A 12,356-nucleotide genomic window follows, 5' to 3' on the forward strand; every position below is an offset into this window, starting at 1 on the left:
ATATGCACTTTAAGATATTTCATGTTATTTTGAAAAGTCTCAGGGTTAAAGAGGAAGTACCGATTGAGAAAAGTGTAATTCTGGTAATTAATTGGTTAAGATCTGGCTAAACAGGAAGTGTGTGTATTTTGTTGTGTGAGCGAGAAACTTGACATGCAAGAGAGAGAGCGCGCGATACGGAGCAGAGAAGGGAGAACTGCCTGGCGTTTAATATGTTACAGTGAAAAAATATGCAGAGTACGGACACTGTTTATGAATAATAGGTAGAGATAAACGGACAGTGAGTCTCAAAGGACTGTTATTCAGTGCAGCACCGTGTTCGAGTTTAAAGGAGTACTTTGGCAAAGAGTGTTCAACGAGGAGCACAGCTAACAGCTAATGTAGCTCACATTAGCTTAGCTACGGACTTCATCTGCGTGCAGCTAAACCAGCTACTCAACTGGTGAAGTTCGCCTGCGGTGTGCCGGACCTGTTCAGTGTGATCTGCGGTGAGTTCTACCGGGAGAGTGGGAGAAGTCATCTGCAGCCGACGTGGCCGCAACACGCTGGTCCTGACAGGAGGAATCGTCTACCTCATCCCATGTATCAGCAACCCGCTGGTATCGCACAGGGGACGAGGAGTACGCCATTACGGCAGTGAGTTGCCATCTGTTTTATTTCAGCGCTTTAGCGTGAAGCAGCCATTTTGTTTCTGGCTACAACGCACACAAGCATCGCTTCAGGCCTGCATCATTAACACTGGGTACCCATATCCTTTTCAGTTAGTTATAACTGCCGGCTTTAGGTGTGTTTCATTATTTGGTGGTTTTATAATGAGTGCACTCAAAAGGGGTATTTGAATATTAAGAAATTGATCATTTAAAAGGTACTGAAAAGTCTTTTGAACTTGAGTGTTAATTTTTGTGTTTTATTTTCATTATTAAAAGAATACTTGTGTTTACATTTACAACAGTAAATCTTTAAAACTTACTTTTTTCTTGTCATTTGTATAAGTGTCTGAGAAATAGTACTGTTGATGTTTACTGACATATTGAGAGTACTTTTATTTCAATTGGCAAGTGTTTAGGAGAAAGGTATAAACTTAAAGGATACTTTAATTCTTATTTCATTTATCTACAGCTTTGATTAAAAACATTAAAAATTAGTATTAAAACATTCAGTGAGTAAATAAAAGTGTCTTACATTATAGAATAAATAGAACTTAGTTCACCAATATTATATTACAGTGTACTTGTCATTCAGTATTAGTTAATCTTAAAGAATGAGATTTCTAAAACATAAAGAACTTGGGAAGCGTACCTCATAAAAATAGACCAGCCGTCTAGAGGGCGCTACATAAAATGGAGGCACCGCTGGGATTGTGGGTTAATTAATGCTGAAATTTGTGATTTGTGACTGTAAATTTCCTAGTGTGTGAACTATTCAACTGTGAAAAAAAAAAACTAAGAAAGACAAACAAAACAATATATGGTGATATTTAACTAACAGCAGCTAAAGTGTCACAATGTACAGGAATCAGCTGAAGAACTGGTGTCGAGGTGAAAACCTGGATGAGAGCCATGCCTTGCTGACCATCGTTCCTGAGAAGACAGAAACAGCACACATAGTAGAGACTTTGCAAACTGTAAAGTGCTTGGGACGGGTACAAGTGAGAGGAAGAATGTTAAACGAAACTACAAATGAAGTGCTGGTGCTTTGCGAGTGCAAAGAGAAATTGACTGATGCAGACGTCCCAAGTCAAGTTTTGAGCTCAGATGGACAAACTGCATGGAAAATATTCACTGTGGCTCAGAGCTCAGACCCTGAGTTGGACTTTAACCGTAAACTGCATGCTCTTCTACAAGCAGAAGGAAAGTCCACAGAGGATGTGCAGGCCTTGCTGACCCCGCACATACCTCCCTCTACAGAAGCCATCCTTCGTGCTGTGGGCGATCTGTTTGATAAGACTGTCAAGCCCTCAGCAGAAAGTGGAGGATACCGCCGCCTGCGGATCTTTTCCGGTATTGTGCCTACACCAGCAGGAGAGGAACAATTCGACCACTGGTTAGAGCAAGCTTACCTGATGGTTGAAGAGAGTGAGGGTTCTGCTAAAGACAAGAGGAGAAAGATAATGGAGAGTTTAAAGGGGCCAGCTCTGGAAGTGATAAAAGCAGTGCGTCTCTCCAATCCTGACATTGCCCCTGACAAGTGCCTGGAGGCTCTGGAAAACGCCTTTGGATTAGCAGAGTCTGGAGACGATTTGTATTTCACATTCAGAATGCAGCAGCAGCAACCTGGTGAGAAGCTATCTGATTTCCTCAGGAGATTAGAACGTTGCCTGTCCAAAGTGGTACAAAGAGGTGGTCTCACTCCCCTAGCCATGGATGGTGCACGGCTTGAGCAGCTTCTGAGGGGTGCAGTTAATGCTGATCTGATGTTAATCCAACTGCGACTGAGGGAGAGAAGAGCTAATCCCCCAACTTTCCTTGAGCTCCTGAAAGAAATTCGTTCAGAAGAAGAATATGAATCTTCTCGAGCAAAGCTGAACCATTCAGTGTATACAGTTCACACCAAGCTTCAAGAAGAAAACAAACACTCAGAGATACAGAGTTTGAGAGCTGAAATTAAAGAAGTGAAATCAATGTTTGCTGCGCTCTCTACACGGGACAAAGAGACACAAAATGAGAACTTTCAAACTAAAGTGAGAAATGTCCCAGAGACTAATGCTGATCCAGAAGTGATAGCTCTGAGGAAACAACTGAAACAGTTACAACAAAAGGTGAACTCCAGATTACCTCAATCGTCTACACCTTCTCCCACAGTGATGACTGTAAACACTCAAAACAGACAAGGGGCTGAGACAGAAGAGCGTTTCTGCTATCGCTGTGGCGAAAATGGACACATGGCAGGGAAGTGCAAAAACCCTGAGAACCAAAGCAAAGTGATCCAAAGACTCATTCAAGCTCTCAAAAAGGCTAAGACCCATAGCACTCAACCTACTACTGATGTCCCCTCACCCAAAACTGACTGCACTGTGAGGAGGAGTGTAGTAGATCAGCTTGCCCCAACAGGCATACCAGAGGGTCTAATAGGGCCACCGTCTTTGGAGCCTCTGAAAGTTAATGGACATTTGTGTGATGCATTACTCGACAGTGGCTCAAGAGTTAGCATCATCTTTGAATCCTGGTACAGGAGACATCTTGCTGATACTCCTATTCGCCCAGTAAGTGACCTTAACATTTGGGGTTTAAGTGACTCTGATTACCCTTATCTTGGCTACGTGGCAGTGGACCTAGAGTTTCCCAAAAGGGTAGCGGGTACCCCAACAGCCCTGTCAGCCCTGGCTCTCATTTGCCCCGATCCACCTGGTCCTGATCAGACACCTGTGATCCTCGGGACAAATACCAAGGCTAACCTATCCAAGCGGCTAGCCCAGCTGCGTGACGATAGAGTTGAAGGCACTGTAGCCCACGCCTTTGGCATACAGAACACTTTCCCAGAAACAGTGAAAGAAAAAGCCATTGACTTGTCAAATGAAGAGGATGACGAAATAGGTTGTGTAAAGTTGGAGGGTCGAAGCTCACTTGTCCTACCTGCAGGTGGCAGCATTAAAGTAGTCTGCAAAGTGGTGCTTGGAAAGTCCCTGCCAGATGACATCTTGATAGTAGAGGCCTCCAGTACAGCTACTCTCCCATCAGGCGTCATGCTCCAACCTATGGCAATACCCAGTAATGCTGTGGACATTAACCGGCTGACAGTTGTGGTTCATAATGAGTCGCAGAAAGAAGTGACCATTCCTGCCGGTGCTGTCCTGGGTCACCTGTGTGTAGCTGATGTGGTTACCACACTGCCAAAACAAAAGCCAGAGACTGAGGATGCTTTTGATGTCAGAATGATCGACTTTGGTGAGTCACCTGTCCCCGAAACATGGAAAGCAAGGCTCAGACAAAAACTGTCTGAAAGAGCAGATGTATTCTCTCTTCATGAACTCGATGTGGGACTCGCCAAAGAAGTGGAGCACACGATCCGCTTATCTGATTCACGACCCTTTCGTGAACGCTCCAGACGCATCGCCCCTGCGGATATTGATGACGTGAGGCGTCATATTCAAAAGCTACTAGCTGCAGGCATCATTAAAGAGTCCAGAAGTCCATATGCATCGCCCATAGTGGTTGTGAGGAAAAAGAATGGGGATGTAAGGATGTGCATTGACTACCGCACACTAAACAGCCGCACTGTACCAGATCAATACACTACCCCACGCATCGATGAGGCTCTTGACTGCCTGTCGGGTAGTAAATGGTTCTCAGTGATCGACTTAAGAAGTGGTTACTATCAAATAGCCATGAAAGAAGAGGACAAAGAAAAGACTGCCTTTATCTGCCCTCTCGGGTTCTACCAATTTGAGAGGATGCCTCAAGGCATAACTGGAGCTCCTGCAACCTTCCAGCGCCTCATGGAGAAAGCAGTTGGAGACATGAACATGCTCCAAGTAATAGTCTATCTGGATGATCTGATCATATTCGGAAAGACCCTGGCAGAACATGAAGAGAGACTCTTAAAGGTGCTGGACAGACTCAGAGAAGTAGGGCTCAAGATTTCACTTGACAAATGTCAGTTTTGCCAAACAAAGGTCAAGTATGTGGGTCATATTGTGACTGCTGAGGGTGTTGCTGCTGACCCTGCAAAAATCGAAGCTGTGACCACTTGGCCCCAACCTTACAATCTCAAGACCCTACGATCCTTTTTGGGTTTTTGTGGTTATTATAGACGATTTATCCACAACTACTCCTCCATCGTCCGCCCTTTGACTGACCTCACTAAAGGTTATGGCCCCCCTCAGCGTAGCAAAAAGCCAGTAAAAGGGAAGAGAGATGTTTATTTGGATGAGAAGGAGCTGTTTGGAGACAGGTGGGACGAGTCATGCACTGAAGCCTTTGAAAAAATCAAACAGTGTTTGACAAACGCCCCTGTGCTCGCCTTTGCAGATCCTGATAAGCCCTACACACTGCATGTCGATGCTAGCCTTACGGGACTGGGAGCTGTGCTTTATCAGGCATACCCAAAAGGCTTGCGACCAGTGGCGTTCGCAAGCAGAAAACTGAGCTCGTCAGAAAAAAACTACGCCATCCATCAGTTAGAGTTTCTGTCGCTGAAATGGGCAGTTGTGGAGAAATTTCACGACTATCTCTACGGAGCCCACTTTACTGTGCGTACAGACAACAACCCTCTAACTTACGTCCTGACATCAGCAAAGCTCAACGCCACAGGACATCGGTGGCTGTCGGACTTGTCAGTGTACGATTTTAACATTATCTACAGACCAGGTAGAAATAACATTGATGCTGATCTGTTGTCACGCATAGAGGCAAGAGATGAGGAGACGGAATGGCAGAGCATCTCGCAGGCTGGAGTCAAGTCAATATGCCAGCGAGTCGGTGTTCTTGGCCCATCGGCAGACTCCCCCAAGTATGCTGAACAGCTTGGAGCTCCACCTGACTGCATTCCTGACGTGTATGCTTTCCCCACACGTCTTCAGCTTAACTCACTGGAACAAATGTCCAGGCAGGACTTAATGGCAGCCCAAGCCCAAGACGGCTTGATAGCACCCACCATACAAGCTTTAAAGTGTGGCAAGTGGAAAGACAACCCAGAGTTACTCCCTATGAAAAGAGAGATGGGTAAGCTAGTCATGACTGACGGGTTACTACATCGGGTGAGCACATGCCACACAGGGAAAAAGACACAGCAGCTAGTGCTACCTGCCAAGTTCAAAGCAGTAGTACTCAAAACCATGCACGATGACCTTGGTCATTTAGGAGTGGACAGAGTCACTGACATGATCAGGAGCCGATTCTTCTGGCCAAAGATGTCAGTCGATGTAGAGCAATATGTGAAAAACTGCGGAGAGTGTGTGCTCAGGAAGACTCCATGTCAAAGAGCTGCACCGTTACATCAGATAGTGAGCTCTGGACCTATGGACCTCGTCTGTATTGACTTCCTGTCTATGGAACCTGACTCAAGAGGAGTGAGTAATGTGCTTGTCATAACTGACCATTTTACGAGATACGCCCAAGCTTTCCCCACTCTCAATCAAAAAGCTCTCACAGTGGCAAAAGTCTTAGTGGAAAAGTACTTTGTACATTATGGCTTGCCATCTCGCATTCACTCTGATCAAGGCAGAGACTTTGAGTCTCGACTCATTAAAGAGTTGTTAAAGATACTGGGCATACAGAGTTCAAGGACCACCCCTTACCACCCCCAGGGTGATCCCCAACCTGAACGCTTCAACAGAACTCTGTTATCCATGTTGGCCACACTCAACCAAGAAAAGAAGCGGCAATGGAGTCAGCATGTAGTGCACCTGGTGCATGCATACAATAGCACCAAGTGTGACGCCACGGGATACTCCCCGTATATGCTGATGTTCGGCCGAGAGGCTCGACTCCCGCTGGATGTATGCTTTGGGACATGCCCAGATGGCAAAGTTGACCAACCACATTCTGCATATGTTGCCAAACTGAAAGAGGATTTGCAGACAGCCTATAACCTGGCCACAGAGGTCTCTAACAAGAGACACCAGCAAAATAAAAAGGCATACGACAAGAGACTTAGGTTCCACAAACTAGAACCTGGCGACAGAGTATTGCTGAAAAACCTTGGATTGAAGGGAAAACACAAACTGGAAAATCGCTGGTACAATGTCCCTTATGTTGTAGTGGATAAGTTGCCAAACTTGCCTGTTTACAGAGTAAAGCCACTAAACGTCAAAGGGAAGGTCAAAACATTGCACAGAGATAATCTCCTTCCCATAGGAGATCGAGTGAGGATACCAGTGCAGGAGGAAATGGAGAATGTTCCAAAGAGACCTGTGACTCGAAGTCGTGTCCCCAACCGACACAAAAGAAACTCCACAGATCACACTGTACAAAGAGAAAGCCATACCTTGAGTGATTCTTCTGATCTGGAGTGTGAATGGCCGACCAAACCCTATAGGGAGTTAATGGGAAATCTCTTGCGAAGGAGAGAAAGACATAGTGCTGAAGGATCAGAGCAGTTGGAAGTCCTCAGTCCTTCAGAAGAGAGTCACTCAGAGAGAGACCACTCTCCTGTAGAGCATGTTCCAGATGTCCCTCAAGCAACCGACTCTGAGTCAGGACCACTCTCCAGTGAAGATGAGCAACTACCCTCGAGCTGTTCTAATGTACATGTGACACCAAAGCCAAGTAGGCCAAAAAGATCATTGAAACCAGTTGTAAGACTTACCTATGATGAGCCAGGAAAGGCCAAAGATCAACCCATTACCATTGTACATAGAGGGGTTACTATAAAAATTGGTAAGCACTAAGCTGGGTCTCATAATCTCACCCTTAATACTTTGAGTAGAAACTTAAGTTAAGTTTTGTAATCTGATGAGGACATCAGACATTTAAAGGGGGGAGGGTGTAACCCTGTTAAAAAGGGACAATAAATAGTTTAAATATGTCCATGTTTGATAAAATGTGATTAAAAGTATTAAGAATAATATTTCATGAAGGTTGATAAAGTTTGTTTAAAAATAGTTTAATAAATAAGTTTAAAAAGTTTAAAAAGATTCAAATATGCACTTTAAGATATTTCATGTTATTTTGAAAAGTCTCAGGGTTAAAGAGGAAGTACCGATTGAGAAAAGTGTAATTCTGGTAATTAATTGGTTAAGATCTGGCTAAACAGGAAGTGTGTGTATTTTGTTGTGTGAGCGAGAAACTTGACATGCAAGAGAGAGAGCGCGCGATACGGAGCAGAGAAGGGAGAACTGCCTGGCGTTTAATATGTTACAGTGAAAAAATATGCAGAGTACGGACACTGTTTATGAATAATAGGTAGAGATAAACGGACAGTGAGTCTCAAAGGACTGTTATTCAGTGCAGCACCGTGTTCGAGTTTAAAGGAGTACTTTGGCAAAGAGTGTTCAACGAGGAGCACAGCTAACAGCTAATGTAGCTCACATTAGCTTAGCTACGGACTTCATCTGCGTGCAGCTAAACCAGCTACTCAACTGGTGAAGTTCGCCTGCGGTGTGCCGGACCTGTTCAGTGTGATCTGCGGTGAGTTCTACCGGGAGAGTGGGAGAAGTCATCTGCAGCCGACGTGGCCGCAACACGCTGGTCCTGACAGGAGGAATCGTCTACCTCATCCCATGTATCAGCAACCCGCTGGTATCGCACAGGGGACGAGGAGTACGCCATTACGGCAGTGAGTTGCCATCTGTTTTATTTCAGCGCTTTAGCGTGAAGCAGCCATTTTGTTTCTGGCTACAACGCACACAAGCATCGCTTCAGGCCTGCATCATTAACACTGGGTACCCATATCCTTTTCAGTTAGTTATAACTGCCGGCTTTAGGTGTGTTTCATTATTTGGTGGTTTTATAATGAGTGCACTCAAAAGGGGTATTTGAATATTAAGAAATTGATCATTTAAAAGGTACTGAAAAGTCTTTTGAACTTGAGTGTTAATTTTTGTGTTTTATTTTCATTATTAAAAGAATACTTGTGTTTACATTTACAACAGTAAATCTTTAAAACTTACTTTTTTCTTGTCATTTGTATAAGTGTCTGAGAAATAGTACTGTTGATGTTTACTGACATATTGAGAGTACTTTTATTTCAATTGGCAAGTGTTTAGGAGAAAGGTATAAACTTAAAGGATACTTTAATTCTTATTTCATTTATCTACAGCTTTGATTAAAAACATTAAAAATTAGTATTAAAACATTCAGTGAGTAAATAAAAGTGTCTTACATTATAGAATAAATAGAACTTAGTTCACCAATATTATATTACAGTGTACTTGTCATTCAGTATTAGTTAATCTTAAAGAATGAGATTTCTAAAACATAAAGAACTTGGGAAGCGTACCTCATAAAAATAGACCAGCCGTCTAGAGGGCGCTACATGTATCATAGAGTTCACTCCTGGGCCTCATGTTTTTCTCATTTTACTTAAAGTTGAGAAATTCACACCTCACGAGAAGCAGGTTATTGACGAAATACAAGAGACTTTTTCTGATGAGGCTTTCAAACATGCTGCAGTTGTCTTCACTCATGGTGACCAGCTCCCCGATGGAAAGAAAATTGAAGATTTTGTCCAAAAGAATAAAGATCTGAGTGATCTGGTGAAGAAGTGCGGTGGCCGATGCCACGTCATTGATAATAAACACTGGAAGGACAACCAGCAGGATGAATACAGGAGCAACCAGTTCCAGGTGGCAGAGCTACTCAACACCATAGACAATATAGTGAAGGAAAACAATGGAGACTGCTACACCAATGAGATGCTGCAGACAGTGAAGAAAGAAATACAGCAAGAAGAGGAGAGAATTAGACTGTCAGTGACAATGAGTGAAATATCAGAGCAAGATATCAGAGAGCAGGCTAAAGTCAATGTCTTAAAGAAGCTTTCGATCAGACTGGCAGGTACTGCAACAGGAATTTTGTTGGGAGCTTTGCTTGGTGTGCCAGGAATGATTATTGTAGTTGTCACAACCTTGACGACAATGCAACCAGCAGCAGCAGCAGCAGCAGCAGTAGAGGTTGCAGTGGGAGCAGCAGGAGTAGCAGTAACAACTGGATTAGTTGTAGGAGGTTTTGCTGCAGCAGGGGCAGCAGTAGGAGGTTTTATAGGATATCGTGAGGCTGATCAAGCAGACTCCGTAGGGGAGGCAGTAGAGAACACAGCAAAGTCTATTTGTGACAAAGCTCGACAAAATTTAAAAAAATTACGAATCAGCAAAAAGCAAAAGCAAAGTGAGGAGAAAGGTCCACTTCTGTGAGACAAGTGAAATAAATTGACTGTTATTGTGTTCTTGTTACTATACTGTTCTATATAATGCTTTTATTCAAACACTTTATAATTTGCTTATCAATTCATCCATTCCCATTGTATAGGAACTATATTTGCCCCTAAAATTCTAACATCTACTAAATAGGCTTTAGTCACATACAGTATGTGTCCATCTTAGATCAAAAATGAAGTAATGTAGAGAAACAAATGTAGAAGTTAGTTTCTGTGCCACTTGACACTCCTTGTGAACAATATCCTACTGTAGTGTATCTTCTTTTGCCAGCTGTTCTTACAAAAATATATATATAAAAGTATTCTATAAAGGGGTTTTAATATCTGGAAATGACTTTAATTTTTATTATTTCAAAATGTTGCTCTATGAAACTAGATGTATATAAGAGTTCTTGAGAGAGTCCAACAGTTTCATGAGCATAACCCTCTTGGTAACTGAAATGTTTTAAAGCTGTTTGTTATTCTGATTGTGCTTCAACTTTTTGGCAATGATACAGGGAAAATGTTTTGTTCATGCAATAAATTCTTATTGTTATTATATAACCTCTCATTTTGTTTTTTTGTTTTTTTTTCAAAATGAAATGCTAATAACTGTACACTGAAACAATTGACTTTAAAGTAATAAAGACTGTCATTTTATCTGTTATTCCTTGTGGTCAAATGTTGTTTGTTCTGAGGTCTCTGACATTTCTCCCACATGATCTCTGGTTCCTGGTAGCCTTTGACCGGCTTAGAATCAAATCCAAATTTATTACAGTCTGAAGTCACATAGGTACATTATACTTTTATGACTCCCTCTATCACCCTGAACTCAGTAAAGAAGTGAAACAGGCACCAGAAATGAGGAAATAAAAACATACTCACAGACAAATTCATTTTGATTAATTGTCACTCTGCAGATCCTTTTTTGACAATATGGAGGGTAAATTCATTTAAATCACTTATTATATCTTTAAGGACAGAACACTACAAAGTTGTCAAATTTTACCGTGTACATGCTACCATGCTTGAGTTTTTTTTTGTTTGTTTTGTTTTTGTTTTTACTTTACTATGAACAGTGATGTTCTTGAACCCCACAGCTGCTTACAAAGTCATTCTGTTCCATGACTGATCATCTTTAATTAATTGATGAAAAATGATTAATGCTGTTAGATGATATGAGAAAAATGTTCTTGCTCATGTTGAAGTTACTTCTATCCTCAAAAATGATATAAAGATGCAACAACAAAAGGCCCGTCTGTATTTGCTATTTGCAAAAAACCCATCAGCAGATTTATTAGTGAATTATCAAGACAGGAGGTGATTCTTGTGCTTTTTTGGTCACGGCAGGGCTGCTTTTTACCAGAATCTATTTTGGGGAAACAAACACATCGTAGTTCTTTTGCTACAGGACACCCAACTGAAATTCAGTGCAGCAGAAGCACATCTGTTTTCTTTTGTGATATCTATAAATATCCTTGTTCAGGGGTGGAGCAGCAATTTTAAAAGTGTGGGGGTTCTAGAGGTGGGACATGAGCATGGCAACCCCCCACCTTCGAGCAATGTTCCAGTCTCAACATGCCAAATCAAAATGAATGCCATGCATTTAAATATTTTTTTCTACTACTGTAGTTGTAACAACTGCTTCAGCTTACCATAAAATAATTACTGAGGCCATATGAGTGTAACAACTTGTATGAATTGCTGTACTGGAGCTTATCTATCCTTATTATACTTAAGAAAATTACAGAGTATCTTTGTCCTACTTCCTTACATACCTTATAGACATGAAATTAAAGGAAACTTACACTTCCATTAAAATGAAATGGATAGTTATAGATGCATAACAAATTGAACCCTGGTAACAAATCAGTATCAGTAAAGAGTCAAATCAGTAAAGAGTCATTTCTGAGTCCATGGACTAGGACAACCTAAACTGTCTTCAATTTTTTTTTTAGAAGTGTCTCTTTTAGTAGGAATCCAAAGGGGACCTTTAATTGTCTTTAATTGTGAAATTAAATACCAAAAGTTGTCTTGGAGGTTTTGTATCAGCAGGTGTCAGTTCCTCTCCAACAGCCACAGGGAACAAGCCATCCCTCTTCATCTGAAATCCACCTCAAAGCTAACAAGAGAAAATCACAGGTGACAGGTAAGCAGGTGATTTGAGGCTAGTGGGTGCAGAGAGTGAGCAACTAGCTCTCACAGGCCACAGCTACAACCATCTAAACCCTTTTTAAGCTCAATAATAAATAGTAATATTACTGTGGTCTAGCTTTAATACACAATACAAACTATAGCTCATTCTAACTTATCTTAAATGCAAAACACACATAACTCCCTAACATAAGAAGTAAAACTCTGCCATCTAAAGCAACGTATTCCTTTGACATTTAGCTTAAAATGGCATGAACTATGTGAGTTTACATTCTGGACATGGTGCTAATTAGTGATTAGCTTAACTCACGATTAGCAATTAGCATGCTAATGCTTGCTTAATTTGGTCATTGAGACTTTACCATAAGGCAAGCAACACATTGCCATTAGACAGACAGATGTTACACATC

At 41.9% G+C, this 12,356-nt stretch overlaps 1 protein-coding gene across 1 annotated transcript; it reads left to right on the forward strand.

Annotated features, from left to right (window-relative positions):
• The first annotated feature begins 1,504 nt into the window (after nt 1-1,504).
• Nucleotides 1,505-10,589, forward strand: LOC122974475. Its single transcript, XM_044342509.1, has 4 exons — nt 1,505-7,205; nt 8,001-8,066; nt 8,168-8,214; nt 8,891-10,589. Exons 1-4 carry the CDS (start codon nt 1,505-1,507, stop codon nt 9,788-9,790), a joined length of 6,714 nt encoding a protein of 2,237 aa, XP_044198444.1. The 3' UTR covers nt 9,791-10,589.
• The last annotated feature ends 1,767 nt before the right edge of the window (nt 10,590-12,356 follow it).

The sequence above is a fragment of the Thunnus albacares genome, chromosome 22 (assembly GCF_914725855.1).
Source record: "Thunnus albacares chromosome 22, fThuAlb1.1, whole genome shotgun sequence".
NCBI lineage: Eukaryota > Metazoa > Chordata > Actinopteri > Scombriformes > Scombridae > Thunnus > Thunnus albacares.

Excerpts from the sequence above, each read along its gene's own strand:
- LOC122974475 (XM_044342509.1), top strand. The coding sequence starts at position 1,505 with ATGTACAGGAATCAGCTGAAGAACTGGTGTCGAGGTGAAAACCTGGAT. Across the intron at positions 7,206-8,000 it reads ACATGTGACACCAAAGCCAA|CTAAACCAGCTACTCAACTG; the intron begins GTAGGCCAAAAA and ends ATCTGCGTGCAG. Across the intron at positions 8,067-8,167 it reads CCTGTTCAGTGTGATCTGCG|CAACCCGCTGGTATCGCACA; the intron begins GTGAGTTCTACC and ends CCCATGTATCAG.